This window comes from Nomascus leucogenys, chromosome 18 (assembly GCF_006542625.1).
Source record: "Nomascus leucogenys isolate Asia chromosome 18, Asia_NLE_v1, whole genome shotgun sequence".
In the NCBI taxonomy this organism is placed as follows: Eukaryota; Metazoa; Chordata; class Mammalia; order Primates; family Hylobatidae; genus Nomascus; species Nomascus leucogenys.
In genome coordinates, this window is record NC_044398.1 from 17,527,394 (window position 1) to 17,548,723 (window position 21,330).

The 21,330-nt window shown below is 37.2% G+C and overlaps 1 protein-coding gene across 2 annotated transcripts in view; it reads right to left on the reverse strand.

Moving 5' to 3' along the window:
- The window catches only part of CTNNA3 (catenin alpha 3), a 1,790,392-nt gene that overhangs the window by 1,763,352 nt on the left and 5,710 nt on the right, over nt 1-21,330 (reverse strand). The window contains exons 2-3 of one of the 2 annotated variants that reach the window (XM_012497056.2): nt 9,812-9,888; nt 8,485-8,588 (exon numbers count right to left, since the gene is read on the reverse strand). In XM_012497056.2, the coding sequence (XP_012352510.1) occupies nt 8,485-8,588; nt 9,812-9,833 (126 nt within the window). In that variant the 5' untranslated portion in view covers nt 9,834-9,888. The remainder of the gene's footprint in view (nt 1-8,484; nt 8,589-9,811; nt 9,889-21,330) is intronic. The other variant, XM_003258218.3, reaches the window with a different exon arrangement.

A 21,330-nucleotide genomic window follows, 5' to 3' on the forward strand; every position in this document is an offset into this window, starting at 1 on the left:
GCAATAATTAAGAGCCTACCAAACAAAAAAAGTCCAGGACCAGATGGATTCACACCTGAATTCTACCAGAGGTACAAAGAGGAGCTGGTACTATTCCTTCTGAAACTATTCCAATCAATAGAAAAAGAGGGAATCCTCCCTAACTCATTTTATGAGGCCAGCATCATCCTGATACCAAAGCCTGGCAGAGACACAACAAAAAAAGAGAATTTTAGACCAATAACCCTGATGAACATCGATGCGAAAATCCTCAATAAAATACTGGTTAACCGACTCCAGCAGCACATGAAAAAGCTTATCCACCATGATCAAGTGGGCTTCATCCCTGGGATCCAAGGCTGGTTCAACATACGCAAATCAATAAACGTAATTCAGCATATAAACAGAACCAACGACACAAACCACATGATTATCTCAATAGATGCAGAAAAGGCCTTTGACAAAATTCTACAGCCCTTCATGCTAAAAACTCTCAATAAATTAGCTATTGATGGGATGTATCTCAAAATAATAAGAGCTATTTATGACAAACCCACAGCCAATATCATACTGAATGGGCAAAAACTGGAAGCATTCCCTTTGAAAACTGGCACAAGACAGGGATGCCCTCTCTCACCACTCCTATTCAACATAGTGCTGGAAGTTCTGGCCAGGGCAATCAGGCAGGAGAAGGAAATAAAGGGTATTCAATTAGGAAAAGAGGAAGTCAAATTGTCCCTGTTTGCAGATGACATGATTGTATATCTAGAAAACCCCATCATCTCAGCCCAAAATCTCCTTAAGCTGATAGGCAACTTCAGCAAAGTCTCAGGATACAAAATCAATGTGCAAAAATCACAAGCATTCTTATACACCAATAACAGACAGAGAGCCAAATCATGAGTGAACTCCCATTGACAATTGCTTCAAAAAGAATAAAATACCTAGGAATCCAACTTACAAGGGATGTGAAGGACCTCTTCAAGGAGAACTACAAACCACTACTCAATGAAATAAAAGAGGACCCAAACAAATGGAAGAACATTCCATGCTCATGGATAGGAAGAATCAATATCATGAAAATGGCCATACTGCCCAAGGTAATTTATAGATTCAATGCCATCCCCATCAAGCTACCAATGACTTTCTTCACAGAATTGGAAAAAACTAAAGTTCATATACAACCAAAAAAGAGCCAGCATTGCCAAGTCAATCCTAAGCCAAAAGAACAAAGCTGGAGGCATCACGCTACCTGACTTCAAACTATACTACAAGGCTACAGTAACCAAAACAGTAAGGTACTTTTACCAAAACAGAGATATAGACCAATGGAACAGAACAGAGCCCTCAGAAATAATGCCACATATCTACAACCATCTGATCTTTGACAAACCTGACAAAAACAAGCAATGGGGAAAGGATTCCCTATTTAATAAATGGTGCTGGGAAAACTGGCTAGCCATATGTAGAAAGCTGAAACTGGATCCCTTCCTTACACCTTATACAAAAATTAATTCAAGATGGATTAAAAACTTAAATGTTAGACCTAAAACCATGAAAACCCTAGAAGAAAACCTAGGCAATACCATTCAGGACATAGGTATGGGCAAGGACTTCATGTCTAAAACACCAAAAGCAATGACAACAAAAGCCAAAATTGACAAATGGGATCTAATTAAACTAAAGAGCTTCTGCACAGCAAAAGAAACCACCATCAGAGTGAACAGGCAACCTACAGAATGGGAGAAAAATTTTGCAATCTACTCATCTGACAAAGGGCTGATATCCAGAATCTACAAAGAACTCCAACAAATTTCCAAGAAAAAAAAAAACAACCCCATCAACAAGTGGGTGAAGAATATGAACAGACACTTCTCAAAAGAAGACATTTATGCAGCCAAAAGACACATGAAAAAATGCTCATCATCACTGGCCATCAGAGAAATGCAAATCAAAACCACAATCAGATACCATCTCACACCAGTTAGAATGGCCATCATTAAAAAGTCAGGGAACAACAGGTGCTGGAGAGGATGTGGAGAAATAGGAACAATTTTACACTGTTGGTGGGACTGTAAACTAGTTCAACCATTGTGGAAGTCAGTGTGGCGACTCCTCGGGGATCTAGAACTAGAAATACCATTTGACCCAGCCATCCCATTACTGGGTATATACCCAAAGGATTATAAATCATGCTGCTATAAAGACACATGCACACGTATGTTTATTGCGGCACTATTCACAATAGCAAAGACTTGGAACCAAGCCAAATGTCCAACAATGACAGACTGGATTAAGAAAATGTGGCACATGTACACCACGGAATACTATGCAGCCATAAAAAATGATGAGTTCATGTCCTTTTTAGGCAAATGGATGAAGCTGGAAACCATCATTCTCAGCAGACTGTCCCAAGGACAAAAAACCAAACACCGCATGTTCTCACTCATAGGTGGGAATTGAACAATGAGAACACTTGGACACAGGAATGGGAACATCACACACCCAGGCCTGTTGTGGGGTCGTGGGGATTGGGGAGGGATAGCATTAGTAGGTATACCTAATGTAAATGATGAGTTAATGGGTGCAGCACACCAACATGGCACATGTATACATATGTAACAAACCTGCACATTGTGCACATGTACCCTAAAACTTAAAGTAAATAAAAAAAAAAAATAAAAATAAAAAGTAACCCAAGATAGATTAAATATTTAAATGTAAAACCCAAAACTATAAAAACCCTAGAAGAAAATTGAGGCAATATCATTCAGGACCTAGGCACAGGCAAAGATTTCATGATGAAAATGCCAAAAGCAATTGCAACAAAAGCAAAAATAGATAAATGGGATCTAATTAAACTAAAGAGTTTCCTCACAGCAAAAGAAACTATCATCAGAGTGAACAGGCAACCTACAGAACGGGAGAAAATTTTTGCAATCTGTTCATCTGGCAAAGGTCTAATATCCAGAGTCTACAAGGAACTTAAACAAATTTACAAGAAAAAAAAAAAACATTAAAAAGTGGGCAAAAGACATGAACAGACACTTCTCAAAAAAAGACATACATGCGGCCAATAAACATGAAAAAAATTTCAACATCAGCTGGGTGCAGTGGCTCATGCCTGCAATTCTAGCACTTTGGGAGGCTGAGGCGGGCGGATCACCTGAGGTCAGGAGTTCGAGACCAGCCTGGCCAACATGGTGAAACCCCGTGTCTACTAAGAATACAAAAATTAACCAGGTATGGTGGCATGTGCCTGTAAATCCAGCTACCAGGAAGCTGATGCAGGAGAATCACTGAAACCCAGCAGATGGAGGTTGCAGTGAGCTGAGATCATGCCACTGCACTCCAGCCTGGGTGACAGAGCAAGACTCTGTCTCAAAAAAAAAAGGTTCAACATCACTGATCATTGGAGAAATGCAAATCAAAATGACAATGAGATACCATCTCATTGTCAGAATGCTTATTAAAAAGTCAAAAAACAACAGATGCTGACAAGGTTGCAGAGAAAATGGAATGCTTTTACATTGTTGGTGGGTATGTAAATTAGTTAAAACATTGTGGAAGACAGCATGGCGATTTCTCAAAGACCTAGATGCAGAAATACCATTTGACTCAGCAATCCCATTACTGGGCATATACCCAAAGGAATATGTATCATTCCATTATAAAGATACATGCACATGCATGTTCATTGCAACACTATTCACAATAGCAAAGACATGGAATCAACATAAATGCCCATCAGTGATAGACTGGATAAAGAAAATGCGGTACATATACACCATGGAATACTAAGCAGTCATAAAAAGGAACAAGTTCATGTCCTTTGCAGGGACATGGATGGAGTTGGAAGTCATTATCCTCAGCAAACTAATGCAGGAACAGAAAACCAAACACCACATGTTCTCACTTATAAGTGGGAGCTGAAGGATGAGAACACGTGGACTCATGGGGGGAACACACTGGGGTCTGTCAGCAGGGGTGGGAGGAGGGACAGCATCAGGAAGAATAGCTAATGGATGCTGGGCTTAATACCTAGGTGATGGGATGATCTGTGCAGCCAACCACCATGGCACATGTTTACCTATGTAACAAATCTGCACATCCTGCACATATACTCCTGAACTTAAAAGTTGATGAAAAATAAATATTGAGGTCTACTTAGTCTTTTCAAATAAACAGGTTATTCTTTTTTTTTTTCTTTTATTATACCTTAAGTTCTGGGATACATGTGCAGAACATGCAGGTTTGTTACATAGGTATACACATGCCATGGTGGTTTGCTGCACCCATCAACCCATCATCTACATCAGGTATTTCTCCTAATGCTATCCCTCCCCTAGCCCCCACCTCCCAACAGGCCCCAGTATGTGATGTTCCCCTCCCTGTGTCCATGTGTTCTCATTGTTCAACTTCCACTTATGAGTGAGAATAGTGGCGTTTGGTTTTCTCTTCTTGTGTTAGTTTGCTGAAAATGATGGTTTCCAGCTTCATCCACGTCCCTGCAAAGGACATGAACTCATCCTTTTTTATGGCTGCATAGTATTCAATGGTGTATATGTGCCACATTTTCTTTATCCAGTCTATTATTGATGGGCATCTGGGTTGGTTCCAAGTCTTTGCTATTGTGAACAGTGCTCCAATAAACATACGTGTGCATGTGTCTTTATAGTAGAATGATTTATAATCCTTTGGGTATATACCCAGTAATGAGATGGCTAGATCAAATGGTATTTCTGGTTCTAGATCCTTGAGGAATTGCCACATTGTCTTCCACAATGGTTGAACTAATTTACACTCCCACCAACAGTGTAAAAGCATTCCTATTTCTCCATGTCCTCTCCAGCATCTGTTGTTTCCTGACTTTTTAATGATCACCATTCTAACTGGCATGAGATGGTATCTCATTGTGGTTTTGATTTGCATTTTTCTAATGACTAGTGATGATGAGCTTTTTTTCATATGTTTGTTGGCCACATAAATGTTTTCTTTTGAGAAGTGTTTGTTCCTATCCTTCATCCGCCTTTTGATGGAGTGGTTTGTTTTTTCTTGTAAATTTTAAACAGCTATTCTTATCTAAAAAAATAAAAATAAACACTTTTTGAAAAACCAAAAAGAATGTAATGAGAACTTAACATGATGTTATCCTAGAAAAAAAAACCTTTAATATAATTTAATGAGATATTTTATTTGTGTTGGTGGGTAATACGTGATCAAAGTGACAGATATAAGAAGGCTGAACATCAAATCCAAAAAGATCAGTTATTTTAAAATATAACTCTTTGACTTTGAAATGTACTCGTTTTTGATAAGGAGAATCCCATTATAAAAAAAATCCCTGACTTTTTAATGATGGCCATTCTAACTGGTGTGAGATGGTATCTGATTGTGGTTTTGATTTGCATTTCTCTGATGGCCAGTGATGATGAGCATTTTTTCATGTGTCTTTTGGCTGCATAAATGTCTTCTTTTGAGAAGTGTCTGTTCATATTCTTCGCCCACTTGTTGATAGGGTTGTTTGTTTTTTTCTTGTAAATTTGTTGGAGTTCTTTGTAGATTCTGGATATTAGCCCTTTGTCAGATGAGTAGATTGCAAAATTTTTCTCCCATTCTGTAGGTTGCCTGTTCACTCTGATGGTGGTTTCTTTTGCTGTGCAGAAGCTCTTTAGTTTAATTAGATCCCATTTGTCAATTTTGGCTTTTGTTGTCATTGCTTTTGGTGTTTTAGACATGAAGTCCTTGCCCATACCTATGTCCTGAATGGTATTGCCTAGGTTTTCTTCTAGGGTTTTTATGGTTTTAGGTCTATAAATAATTTTGTTAAATAGAATTCTACTTTATAAGATAGTTATTGCATAAGTTGATATTATATAAATTATTAATATTTTAATTTAATATCACTTGAGTATTGCTAAGACCACAAAATCATTTTTGTACCTGAGACACTGATGTTGTATACCAAAGTACTTTTAAGAAATCAGTGAATATTTTGAAAACATTGACATCAATCTTAAGGAAGACAAAATTAGCAATTATATTTACATGTAACAGAACTGTCTGGTATGTAAAAGGTAATGAGTTCATTTCTGTGACTCATCTACTTGTGAATCATGAAAAGTTTGAATCCAAAAACATCAAAAGCCCTCTAAAACTAGTATAATCACACTTTTTAAAAGAGATGCATTTCTTTCCAATCAAACAAGATTACTCAGGTCATTTTCATCTTTCTAATTTTATAGGTGAACTCAATAAATGCTTATAGATGGTTATAATCTATTTAGAACATGCATAAAATGCGCGCACACACACACACACACACACTGTGACTAGCATTACACTTTAATGTGAATTTACTTAGAATACTTTCTATTAACTTCTTTAGCAATGTACTTGACTACAGCAAAATATCTATTAGTTTCAGTTAGAATATAAAAAGTAGTTTCCCCATGATACTCTCTCTGTTTATAAGCAATGTATCAGCAACCTTTGTAATTAGCAAGTTTTAAGTGACCAACTGTAATGTTCCATTGTTATAGAGCAAATAAGGGTTATAAACTAGCATTAATGTATTTGTTTTCACCAGCCATCTCTAAAATGAAGGTCATTTCCCTATTCCTACTCCTTATAATTGGATAGGAACAAAACCTTAAATGACTTGTGAGAACTCATTTAAAACTGTCCCCAAAAAACTTGGTGATATGTATGAAAAAGTATAAAAATACTCATATCTTGGCCATTAACTTTTACATTTGTAACTAATTCTAGTGAAATAATACAAATTGGTGACAAAAATATATATACAAAGATGTTCAGCACAGCAATATTTATAATAGGAAAAAAACAGAAACACCCTAAATGTCCAAAAACACGAAGCTACTTTAAAAAAACTGTAGTGCAGCCATATCATATATAAGTAAATAGCAGTTTTATTAAATCATGCTTACAAATAAATAGGGAAATTATTAAATATAATTTAAAATGGAAAAGTGGGATTAAATCCTGCATATATAGTACTAGCTCCACTTGTTAACATATATATATTCTTCATATATATATAATATATATACATGTAAGGATCTATATAAAGAAGATATATTCTTTAATATTACAAAGTACAAAGATAATAAAAATCTCCCATAACTTTATTGTACTGGAAGTAAATGCACCAAAACATTAACCTTTATCTCTTGGTAAAATTATGAGTGTTTTTATTCTTTTTTTTAACTGTTTTTGACATTCCAATTTTTTTGTGAACTTAATTAGAAAAACAAATCAGGGTTTTTCCTTCTTTTTTTTTTTTTTAAACAGGGTCTCACTATGTTGCCCAGGCTGGTCTTTAACTCCTGGACTCAAGCGATCCTCCTACCTTGGCCTCCCAAAGTGCTGGGATTATAGGCATGAGCCACTGCGCCCAGCCTTTTTTCCTTTTAACATGAAACTGTTTAGTGAGTGGCGAAGATGGACTTTAATGAAGTCTCCACAGTCATCTAGTATAAATTTCACCAGATATTAGTGCCGTTGAGACTGCCAAAGTTAACTATTAAGGTATCATCAGACACGCACATGTTTTGAATTGTCTTTCGAGTAGGAGATATCAACTTGTACAATATATACAAATCAATAAAAATATGTAAACTTGTAAAAATATATACAAAGTCTATTCTCAGAGCTACTCCCCTCCCCATATCCATGTCACAAAAAAGATAAGAAAAACATATTTAAATTATCTGAGGAAAGATCGGCATAGTTTTTCACCCAAGTAATCCTTGGGTTCTTTGAGTCCCTGGGAAAAGGGACTTGAATCTCGTATTAGGAGGCAAAATGTAAGGTAGGCCTAAAGGGGAGTTCCCTCACAAATTGTGGGTTAAGGACAAAAATTTAAATCTATACCACTGTGTAAGTTTCTTCAAGCCCTGCTCTAAGAAAATCCAATACATGAAATCTCAACTGACATAATAAGAAAAGTCAGAGAATCATTATGCATATCATCAAAGGATTATTCATCTTATGAAGGACTTCATCACAGAATTCCTTTAAATAGCTGCTTTTCTCATACATTTTAGTATTTTAAAGGTAATTTCCCATTTGGCAAATGAGATGCCATGTGCCTGAGGCAAGTTGGTGAAATTCTCTAGGCCTCAGTTTCCTCATCTATATAATAAAGATGGTTTTAACCATGTTACCTGCCTCATTCAGTTTTCATGATTATCAAAGAAGATAATTTATATAAAGGTACTCTGAAAATTATATATATATATATTATTACTGCTATTCTTGCTAAAAGAGAATGTGGGGGAAACTTTCAGAATACATACTTTTTCACATCTTAACAACATACATACCTACTTTTCACATCTTAACACTCTTTAAAGGACAATTTTAGATGATATATTCATATATAAAAATCAAAACTTTTATTTCTTCATTATTCATTTTTCCCACATATTTTTCATTATTCTGCAGTTACAATGTATATCATAATTTCCATGGTATTAATACCTGGATTATGAGAGGCTCCAGTAGCTTCTCTACGGTGAATGTTTGGACCTGCAGATCCTGAGGATCGATATTCAATGTGATTGGGGTATCAGCTGACATGCTGCCTGTGCACAAACACAAAAAGATGCTTATTAATAAAGAAAACTGTTTTCTAAAGAAGAACACTCATGAAAATCATGGAATAGGTAAAACTTATATTCAGCACCTCTTCCTGACATCAACCATAGCCCTCAGAGGACCAGGCTACAAAATCTACCTTCAGAGAAAGAAGATATTCCTCAACTGTTCCCTGAGGTCATGCTGTCTGGGCTTAGGTCCTATAACAAATTAATCTACACAAGTATGTTCATTATTAAATTAACAACTCATCCGGGGTGGGTTTGTATTTGATCAGTAGTCTTAAGTGATCAGAAAGGTAGGACACATCTTACAGCATTCAAGTCCTTTGGCTTCTGTGAAATCACAGCACTGAGGCAGCCTACGCCCATATTTTGCTTCTTCTTGTTAATGATGACTTAGACAAGGAACAAGTAAACCTTTGAAAGACATGGAAACAAGTAAAGATATGTCTTTACTTGATTTAGAGATTGTTTATTTGAGGGTTTTGATTGGAGAAGGTTAAAGGCAATTTACCTTCTTGGACAGGAAAAGAAACTAATATAAATTGCACAGTTGTTGTAAAAAGACAGAAGCCCCTGAAAAGGCATTGATATTTGGTCAAGACAAAATAAGAAGAATAAAAAAGAATTGCAAGCCATTCTCTAAGGCATTAACATTATCCTTAAAAATCAATTCAGTGAGATTTTTGCCTAACAATATACATTTATACCAAATGACCATATGTGGCATGTCATAGTCGGATTAACATTCAAAAATTCTAGCCATGTTTTCAAATAGCTATAATATATTATTTATTCATCTACTAAAAACTACAGTAAGTGTTAAGAATTTTAGATGAAACCCACTGGCATCGTTGATTGCAAAGAGAGAGCACACTTCCTGAAATGTAGCACATTGCTAGATAGTTCTCTTTCTCTTATTGAAAATAACCCAAATGGCCTGCCCAGGGCCCCATTTGCCCCTTCAAACCTGCCAAGTGTGTCCTTGTTCCTAGTCTGTGCTTAACTCTATCACAAGCCACTTACAGGGTGGCTACAATTCCTTTACTTTTTGAAAGATTTTGCCTTGAAAAAATAATTATTCAAATTCTATTAAGTGAAAAGATATTACTTGAGTTTCTTCTCAAGTCAAAGTTTCAAATTACTGTTATTGGCATATGACACATCAACATATAAAGTCAAAGCCCTACAGTTTAGCCCTTTTTTACCTTGTTTTTCTCTCCTTTGCATTGATTTTATTTTCCTTCTAAAAGTAGAAACATGGTCTCTTTTCTCAGCGATTCAGCTGCAATATAAGAGACATGCTTCAAGAAAGGCTCCAAACACTATTGCCAAATGGTTTCTCTCAAATGCATTTCTAGAACTGAAATGTTTTAGTTTGGTTTGGTTTTGATTTTGGTTTTTCAATCATTTCACCTACCACTTTGATTCCTTCTAACACAGGGAAATCTAAATTGACAGCCTATACCTGTGGTGACCTTTCTGCATAGCCCAGAGCCAATCTGTGCAATAGGATATGTCCTTCAGTGTATAGCCTTAGGGTTCTATCAAATAAGTGCTCACAGAAGGATTTACTCGTTACCCCTCTACGACAGGTACTATCCTACATAAAAATCAAGTCAAGATTGCTGCCATTGCTTTGTTCTTTCATCTGAAGGACAAAAGTAGAGGAGACTGTTATGAACTAAAATAAAATTTGGTGAACCTTCGCAGCCTTTAAAAACATGTCGTTTTCACTGTGAAATTCACGACTGGTTTCCAAAGCTACATGGCCACCAGAAATTGAAAGTAAGGAAGATAAAAAATTAAGGAGAGCAAAAATTATCCATATCATATGTAAATCCTTCTAGAAGAATTTTTCAACCTAGAAGGAGCTTTCTAAAAGGAGTGCTTTTTAGCCAAGAGATAAAAGACAACCTAATTTAGCCAAAGTATCTTTTAAGTCTGTGTTCATGTCTTTAACACAAATTAAGTAAAAGTTTTCAAAAGTTCATTTTTCCATGGTAAAAATTACTTTAAAAAAAAAAGTCCTTAAAGAACTTGGCTTCATATAATTATTCATCTTTAAATAAATGCTATTTCTTATTTTTAAAAAATCTTCCTGCTCTTTTGTATGTCCTGGTCAGTATTCCTGACTGATTGGAAATTAGGGCTATCATAGGCAGAAAACTGCATAATTTTGCAAATGAAATTGAAGCAAAGTCAAAATCTGACAAATTGTAGGTATAGCAATACCACAACGCAAATCCAAAACAAAAATCCTACTAGGTTGTAAGTGTTACATTCTGAGGCATTTGCATTTTATTTTGTTTTATTTTTGAGACTGAGTTTTGCTCTTGTTGCCCAGGCTGGAGTACAATGGCCCAATCTCGGCTCACCACAACCTCCGCCTCCTGAGTTCAAGTGATTCTCCTGCCTCAGCCTCCCGAGTAGCTGGGATTACAGGCATGCACCTCCATGCCCGGCTGATTTTGTATGTTTAGTAGAGACAGGGTTTCTCCATGTTGGTCACGCTGGTCTCAAACTCCCAACCTCAGGTGATCCGCCTGCCTCAGCCTCCCAAAGTGCTGGGATTACAGGCGTGAGCCACCACACCTGGCTGGCATTTGCATTTTGTAATCTATAAAATCTTAGGAGTTAGGCAGTACCTCCCAAACGATTCAAGAATACCTTCTACACAACCTTCATTTCACCAACACACTGGGCTTGGATGAATAGAAAGGATGAGAAGCTTACTATACCATTAGATGCTAGTTGAGTTGAAACCTGCCACTTTTAAACTTTTATCCAAAAGAGATGGCTTAATAAAGGGGAAAAAGTACACTTTATAAATAAAGTAAGAAAAATACAGGTTTGGAGAGAGACTATAACAAAATCCCAGTTTTCAGAATCAAAGGAAGGAAAACAAATCTCTTGACAGTGGTGATAGATGTCTCCAGAGAAAGACACCAAGGCAGGGCAAACCCAACCCTATGGATCCTTCCCTTCTCCCCAAACTATCTTTGTCTGCAATGCCTCAATTTTCTTCATTCCACTTTATTCCCTGCTTGAAACTGAACTTTTATCATTTTATATCAATTTCAAGTTCATTTGGTTTAACACACATTTCATTTCTAAACGCAGTTAACTCTGAGAGGTCATGGGGTGCACACATTCAATCACGCATTAGTATGAACTAGCTCATTGCTCGCCATTTGACACCCTGTGCACATCCCTATTACAGCACAAACCACGTTGTGTTTTCATCGTGTCCCGGCAGCAAAGGAGAGGGATGATGAAAGATCAGAGAGATGCAGAGAGGCCAGTGGAAAACTTTACTCATTTCCAAAATTTGCCTAAGGGTGGCCATTCCCTCACAAATATTAAAGAGAAAACATTTGGCACCTACTTCTCCTCCCTACAGTAACACGTAAGCACCACCCCCTATCACACCGCCCCCCGACTCTTCACCACCCACTCTAGAGCTCAGGCTCCTCTTAGTAAAACCACAATTCTTTTACATAAGTTGACATGTTCTTGTGGGATGGCTTGGAAACCTAACCATCTATAATGTGGTTCCTACAGAAAATTCCCTAATACCAAATATTTAATTTAAAAAAAAAGATTAACTTCTATAATACAATTAGTAAGATAATGGCTGATTCTCCTTTAAGCTTATTAAATTCCATGACACAGTCATCATACTTACCTAATTAGTCTAATTTTATACTCACTTTTCAACTAAACTGTTTAAGTCTTTTTTATTTCAAAGATTACTGCAAACTCAAGTCTCTCATCACATCTTTGAACAAATGATTTTTATTTACTCCTAAATGCAGAATTTTATTTTGTCCTCCTAACACCTTATCCTGTAGAATATGGACTTTTATTCCTGCTAGTCAAAAATTGGTTTGGGAGAAACCAACACATTAACACCCCCTCCCATTTCCCTGCTTACCCATTAATTTGTCCAGTATGAATTCTAGAATTCCCTATTAAGTCATTAAACAGGTGAAGGCCAGACATAAAACCTAATTTTGATACTGTTACAAATCTCTTTCCAGATATGTAATGATCAATTAATAAACGCTTTAGACGTGATTTTCAATATTATTAAACACTGTTGTGTGAAATAATCTACCTTTTTCATTTCGTCAAAAATATAGATATATCATGAAGAGGCTTTTCCCAATGTTTTAATGAAATAGAAACACCCTTTCTACACCTTCCTGTTTAAGAGCTCAAAAAATATATATATTTATAGTTTGGCATGACTTGTTCATGAAGAATTCATGCTGACTGCTAGTAATTACTGCCCTTTATTTACAAATTAGGTTTTTAGTTTTCCTACAGATTGGCACCTAGATGTCCAGTCTAATTAAAGAGATCACCTTGTTACCTATGTTGAAAATAAGAATATTTGCACTTCTCCATGTATTAGTCCATGGTGCTATAACAAATATATCATAGACTGGGTGGCTTAAATGACAAACATTCACTTCTCACAGTTCTGGAGGCTGGGAAGTCCTAGTTCAAGGTACTGGCCCATCTGGTGTCTGGTGAGGGCCAGCTTTCTGGTCTGCAGATGGCTGCCTTCTCTCTGTATCTTCACATGGCAGACAGCAGAACACATCATGTCTCTTCTTATAAGGACACTAATCCTATTGATGAAGACTATACACTCATGGCCTAATTAGCTCCCAAAGACTCCACCATTCTAATATCATCACCCTGGGGGTTAGGATTTCAACACATGGATTTGCAGTGGCAGGTGGGGAAGATACAAACATTCAGTCCAGAGCACTCTGCTTTCTGGCAGGTCTGCCATTTCTCAGGGACTCCCAAGAAAGTTTCTGTTATCACACCTAAAGATCATTTTAGGATTCAGGGATATACTTCTTTTGGATGTATGTACTTCAACTAATTTAAAGAGACTAGGCTATCTTCTTTACTTTCATCATCTAGAGTTTCAATTATTGTTTAATTAATTAAACATTTTATTAGGTAATACAGGGTTTAATAATGTATATAGTGAAACCAAATCTCTCTCTCTCTCATCCCTGTCTTCCTACCACCTAATTTCCCTCCCAGAGGCAACTCCTTTGGGCACTTACTCTTACAGTTCCAGAGATATCATAGATAATACCAGAACATATGGATTTATATATTTAATATGAATTATAACATCTTTGTTTTTCTACTCAATTCAATTCCCTTATATTAATCTTTGTTCCACCCTTGCCAATATGACATCATAGTTTAGATGTATCATATGTCATCTATTAATCTCTTATCATGTGACTCATGTAGAGGATCTATTCCTTCCTGTTTTTGTTTTTCTTCCTTACCTTCAGCATGTCCTGCCAGACCTAGCAAATGAGAAGTGCTTTAGCCTTCCTAAATTTACTTTTCCTAGTTTCTGCCATTCTCTTTTATTTGCCTTCATCAGGTGTCCCTGTATTAAGCTATTCTTGCATTGCTATAAGAAATACCTGAGATTGCATAATTTATAAAGAAAAGATATTTAATTGGCTCGTGGTTCTGCAGGCTATACAGAAAGCATGGTGCTGGCATCTGCTCAGCTTCTAGGGAGGCCTCAGGGAGCTTTTACTCATGGCAGAAGGCAAAGTGGGGAGCAAGCATCTCACATGGTGAGAACAAGAGGAAGAGAGAAAGAGAGGGAGGTGCCACACACTTTTAAACAGCCAGATCTCTCAAGAACTCACTCACTATCATGAGGACAACACCAAGAGGCTGGTGCTAAGCCATCATGAGAAATCCGCCCCCCAAAGTCCAATCACTCCACACCAGACCCCACCTCCAACACTGGGAATCACAATTCAACATGAAACTTGGGTGGGGACAAATATCCAAACTACGTATGTCCCTCTTCTTATCTTTAATTCATATTCTTTCAAATTTGTACCCCTACACAGATACATTGGAGTTTAGGGTTGTTTATGTTGTTGTTCAACAACTATTTATGGAGCACTTAAACACATCAGCCACAATCTTAGGTTCCAGTGAAAGAAAAAGTAGTAAAGCCCAGGCCCTACCGACTATGCATCTTCTTTCTTCATGTTTAATTTATCACATTCCTTTTATGTCATATATAGTCCCTTGGAATCATATTTCGTGTTAATCTGAAATTGTCGAAATTTACTTCTCTTAAAGTCTAGGAAGCATATCTAACATTATCTTATTTGGGATTATCACCCAAATAAATGGCCACTTTCTCTATAACCCTGGGCAAAAGCTGCCCCACCCCCTATCCTCATGCTTTGGAAGTGTCCATGGGGCCAAGATGATGTACCCACCCAGAGCCCACATCTATTCTATCCTATCCTACCCAGGGTAGCCAGTGTCTCAACTCCCTGCTCAACGAGTGCAAACCCACTTCCAGTGCCTATGTTGGCCTCTTCGTGGAATCCATCCTTCCAAGACTGAACCATTCAATGTGCCCAACCCTATACCTGAGAGGTAGCCAAAAGGCAGCTGTTTGCCAATGAGTGCAGATTGAATTTGGATGTACAGGCTGGGCTGTCAAGTTGCAGGCACTCAAGGCCCCTCAAGTGCAAGACAGCCAGAAGTGGGAAGAGAAGAGAACAGGTCATGTGTCAGGGACACAGAGGTGAGTTCCACCTCCACCACCTCCTTCTAAAAGGAACCCAAGAATTCTAAAACCAATCTTGCCTTCTGGGTCATTTTGAAGGTATATTTCTCAAAGTAGAAAGATTGGCGGGTAGAGCCTACTTTACAAGCCTATTACATAGAATTGTAACTTATACACATAGGCATACGGTGTGCAGGCCTCCGTCTGTACCCTCACACTTCCCAGTACAAATGTTAAAGATAGGCCTGCCCAGGCTTTCTAGCACTCCATATCACCAAGTGGTCAGATTTGCTTCTTTCATTGTTTCCTCAGTATGCCGAGATATATAATTGCCAAAGAGTTAAGGTGAAAAGTCATGTTATTCCACTTTTTTTGTTGTTGTTGGAGACAGGGTCACTCTGTTGCCCAAGCTGGAATGCCAGTGGCGTGATCACAGCTCACCACTGCAATCTCCACCTCCCAGGCCCAAGCAATCCTCCCACTCAGCCTCTCAAGTAGCTGGGACCACAGGCATGCACCACCACACCCAGCTAAGTTACTCCACTTCTAAGAGAAGGTTTCTTAAAATTTTTAGAACGTGTCATCTGTTACTGTAACAGTTTTTTAAATCTGGACCAGTAAAGTTATTGAAGTAATAAGCTGTGTGACAATATCTCTTCTCTTACTTCTCTTTCCTCCATCCAAATGCTCTCTGTTATTATTCTTTCCTTAAGCTTCTGATTTCCATGCAAGAGTGTGCATTCACTATATGTGTATTTATCTACCTCTTTTATTAAAATTATTTTGTGGACATTCAAAATTCCATTCATGAGTAAATAATTAAAGGTTAAATAGTCAAAAACACAGAAATAAAAAACATTCATGATTTATTAGTACATCTGTGATTGTATTTAATTTGTGTTCTCCCAGGTAACTATCCTTATTTATTATCGACCTTCTCCCATGTTTTCTCCTGATAAGTACTAAACATCATCTCTATTAACATGGTTCTTTCTATGCCCTGATTATTGTCACAACACTAACACATACACACAGGTGTGCACATTCATATACATTTGATGGTTTTATCTGGAAATAAGTGTCTCTTCCTCAAGTTTAAACTATTCTGATCACGTCAACAAGTCTTCCACCAAAAGTATCTTTGGGCTTCATGGATTCACTGTGGATCTCATTTAGTGAAATTCTATTTAGTTAAATATAAAAGAGAAATATTTGTATTAATAGTAGGTGCCAATCCCCACCATCATCACAAATGTTAACCTTTGCCTAATACCTATCTCCCAAAATATCAGAAGAAAGGATCAGCAACTAGTGAAAGACTGTCAAGTACTGAAATAATGTTATAAGAGTATTTTTAAAATTTTCATTAAGAATTTATCTTGAGGCCGGGTGCGGTGGCTCATGCCTGTAATCTCAGCACTTTGGGAGGCAGAGGCCAGCCTTCCACTACAATCTCCTGAGGTCAGGAGTTCAAGACCAGCCTGGCCAACATGGTGAAACCCCATCACTACTAAAAATACAAAAATTAGCCAGGCATGGTGGCACGTGCCTGTAATCCCAGCTACTCAGGAGGCTGAGACAGGAGAATTGCTGCAACTTAGGAGGCAGAGGCTACAGTGAGCCGAGATTAGAAGATCATGAAACAGAGCAAGACTCCATCTCAAAAAAAAAAAAAAAAGAATTTATCTTAAATGCATAACTGAACTTTATAAGCTTCGCTGTCCCCCATCACCATGCCTCAGAAAAATTAGTATAATATAGTCAGGAATAATGTGAAGGACTGAAACCAAATGTTAACTGAAAAAAAAAAATCTAAATCATCACAAGAAGATTTAAGTAAAGGAAAAGGAGGCAAGGGAAGTTTGCTGTACAATATTATCATAGCTGATTTTATACAATTCAGTCTTGGCTAGAGTGAAATAAAATGGAAAGAAGACAACTGTAATATAAAACTTCCACTACAATTTCTATACACACTGATTTTCCAAGCCCCACCTCCATGTTTCCAGTGCAATAATTTGATAATTTGCTGGTATGTTTGGCCTACCAAGAAAGAAATACATATACCTTCTACTCACTTGGTAAACAAAAGGATCCGAGGTTTGTCAGAGAATCAATAAAATCAAGAAACTGCCTGATATCATACGTGATGAAGGAATAGTTGGGTCTCATTCTTTTCAAATGCTCTTCCTAGACTTTACAAATATTTTTGATGCGTTTACATAGAGGGCAATAATGTATATAAACTCTTCCACCTAGCTTTTTGGTAGGCTATAAGAGCAAAATGATGTGAGATCAGAGGTATCCCTAGACCATAGGGCACCATTCATTTATTCATTCTTTCAACTTGTATTTACTGACTGTCTACTCTGTGCCAATCATGAGGAGAGTGTGACCATAAACAATAAAGATAATAAATAGTAAATGATTTCGTATATTAGAAAACAACACATGCTATTTTAAAAAAGAAAAAGCAGAATAGAGTAGGCAGGGCCGGGTGATAGAGAAGCTCAGAGCAAATTTCAGTATTAAATAAGGTCAAGATTAGCCTCATTGAGAAGGGGACATTTGAGCAAGACTTGAAGAGGCAAGAAAATTAGCCAAGCAGACAGCCGGGGGAAGAGTAGATGTAACATCACAACAGAAGCCTAAGGCAGGAAAGCAGTGGCAGAACAGCAAGGAGGCCAGTGTAAGTAGGGCAGAGTGAGCTACAAAGAGCATAGTAAGAGAGAAAGTCAGAAAGGTAATGGGGGCTGCAGATCATAAGAACTATTGCAGATGTCTGAGCACTAAAATATCAACTGTTTTATTCTTTAGAGGAATCACTCTGGTGAATAGAACGAAGTATGAAGCGCAAAAGAAAAAGTAGGGACAGCCATTGGGAGTTCCCATAGTAACCTAGATGAGATAAAATAATGGCTTAGAACTGGTTGGTGGTAGCAGAAGTGGACACAGGGTTCAGATTGTAGATATAGTTCAACAATTGAGCCAACAGGAATTCATGAAAGATTAAACATAGGATAGACAGAACTCCAGATATCTTTAAGTATTTCGGTCTGGAGCAACTGGAAGGATGGAGTTGCCATTAACTGAGGTGGGAATGGCTGCAAGAGGAGCAGGAAGAAGAGTCCAGCTTGGGACATGATAAATTTGAGGTGCATATTAACATCAAAGTGAAGATGTAAAGTAGGCTGTTGGATATACAAGAGCAGGGTTTGAAAGAGAAATCTGAAATGAAAATATAACTTTTGGAGTTGTCAGCATAAAGTTAGATACAATGAGACTACCAAGGAAGCATATTGACTAGAAAGAGGTAGGTTGAAGTCCACTATTGCAAGTGAATGGAAATACAGGCAGTAATATTCAGAGTATGATTGTAGAATTGAAATTTGCCTTCGGGTGAATTTAAAAAATATGCCCCTTCCGGAGAGATGGATTAGAAAACTGACCACGTGCGGTGGCTCACACCTGTAATTCCAGCACTTTGGGAGGCCAAGGCAGGTGGATCACCTGAGGTCAGGAGTTCGAGACGAGCCTGGCCAACATGGTGAAATCCCATCTCTACTAAAAATTAAAAAAATTAGCCGGGAATTGCGGTGGGCGCCTGTAATCCCAGCTACTTGGGAGACTGAGGCAGGAGAATCGCTTGAACCCGGGAGGCGGAGGTTGCAGTGAGCTGAGATCATGCCATTGCACTACAGCCTAGGCAACAACAGTGAAATTCCGTCTCAAAAAAAAAAAAAAAGACAAGAAAATAAAAGAAAACTGTGCCACTCTCTGAGTAGACACAGCTCTGCAAGTGTTAGCAGAAAGGCCCACAGTTTGCCCAGCAGAGGGAGGGCTAGATTTCATATCCACTCAGACCCTCAGCAGGGTAATATGCAGCAGCCCATGTGAGACATCCTGTCGCTTCACCCCGCAACCCCCACTGTCTGCTAAAGAGTTCTTAAATTCTCTTACCTCTCACCACTATTGGGCCTCAGTGATTATCAGCGTCAGCTTTAAAGTTGGACTGCCTGGGTGAGAATCCAGGCTCTGTTCCCTGCTCACTGGTGACTTTAGATAAATTACTGATCTTTCCTGAACATCAGTTTCCTAATCCATAAAATGAGAATAATAAGAGTACCTACCTCAAAGGGATCTTAAAGATTACCTAAGAAAATCTATATAAAATCCATTAACTTAGCCAATATCTCTGACACCTGGCAGGGGCTCAACAAACGTTAGTTGATATCATTATCCCTTTTAAGTGAAAGAACAGAATCTACTTGTCTACATTCAGATTAAACCTCTCCCTCATCTATAGAGCTCATAATTATTATTCAAGAGTGCTTTCACTCATTGTTTTCATAACAAAAGACTTTAAAACAAAGCTTCCCTCTGGTGCCTCATTTTATTGGATTTCTTGACTTCAAAATCAATAAGGCATATTTCCTACATGTGCACTAATTAGAAATGCAACATGCCTAAAGTACTGTCTTAAAAAAACAAACAAACACATTCCTAATGCACAACAGCCTCCTAAAGGATCTTGAGCCCTTTGAAATCAATTCCAGAGTGCTGCATAAAAGGTATGCCCCAGGGTTAGGGATACAATTGTTAGATGCACTAAGTGTGGGGAACTCCAAGAGTCTGTACTTTTTATTTCCTTAGCATCCAAAATCTCTGAATTTCAATAAAACAAAACAATGTTACATTTTAGAACAAATCATTAGCATGTTGTAATTCAAACTTTATAAAGCTTACTTGAGTATTTGAAGTTCTCTTTATTAAACCTTTAGATAGCCATCTTATTGATGTTTTTTGAAAAATGATCAAATTGAGCCTCCCCCAAAAATGATGAGTTTTATGAATTCTTTATGAAAAGATTCAAACAAAATTAATTAAATTTAAAAATTTGTTTACTCTAGCCAGAGCAAGCAAAATTAAACGTTTCCTCACAAATACAACCAAAAGGAAAGCAGCAAAAATGGTTAAAAAAAAAAAAATTACCTTAACCAATATGAAAACAAAGGAAAACAACAGATTCTACTTATATTTAGGTCTTATAATGTCCCTCTGATCATGAATAGCTGGCCAAATCTAATCTCCCTCTTAAAAAAAAGCAAAAAGTCATAATTCAATTTCTGATTTACCTGAAAAGTAACATTGTACATGAGAATTTCACAAGATGACTTTATGACCCTGATAACATACCATTTAGTTATTTTATAACATGTCAGTTCACACTAAAAGCTCACCACAATGGCACACATTTTCAAAATTGCAGCTACAGAGAAAGGACAGAAATGCCTCATGGTTAGTTACTCTATGTAGCAATGCCTTCTACTTAAGGACATTTTGTACCATATAAAAATTATGCCATAATGGAGACCCATCTTATATAAGCCCAGCATGAAGGTTACCTACATATTTTTTAAAAGCTATAGAACTAAATTAGTCAAATTGAAGTCAAAGAAGAAGCTAATCTAATATATGAGACAACAGAGAAGCTTTCACTGAATCACCAGAACAAGAATAACCTTCAGCTACAAGGCATCAAGTTTAAGCAACCAGGGCAGAAGTAACGTGCCCTTCATATACACATTGAAAGTGACAGAGGCTTCTGTTGCTGCAAGTCCAGTGAGCCTATGGGTCCATCCCATTCCATAATATTGTAAAACAGCTCAACTGTATATGAATTCTCATAAGGTCTGACATTTTTAAAAAGCAGAGAACAAAAAGAGAATGGCAAAGGTAGTAGAATTCTCATCAACCTCAATGTGAAGCCAAAAAATTCCCATTTCTTCTTTGTTCTCTGTTTAGCTAGAAATAAATAAAAGCCTGCTTATCAGAATAAAGAAAATGAAACCAAAGTCCTTGAAAAACACTATATTCATTTTTCTATAACTCAATAAATACACTTGGGAAAACAAATAGTATGTAACTGGGGAATTTCAGCTTCTTCTGTGTCTCCTAGTTTTCCATTCTGTCATACTCCTTGAAGAGAATTTTAAAAAGTCTCTGCCAGAATCTTTAAATCTAACCATCCACGATCATTATTTATCAATATTTTCTTAAAGTTTCTCTAGGAACACTGGCTAAATACCTATTAACCCTACTTAACTGTTTCTTATCACACATGTTAAATATCCT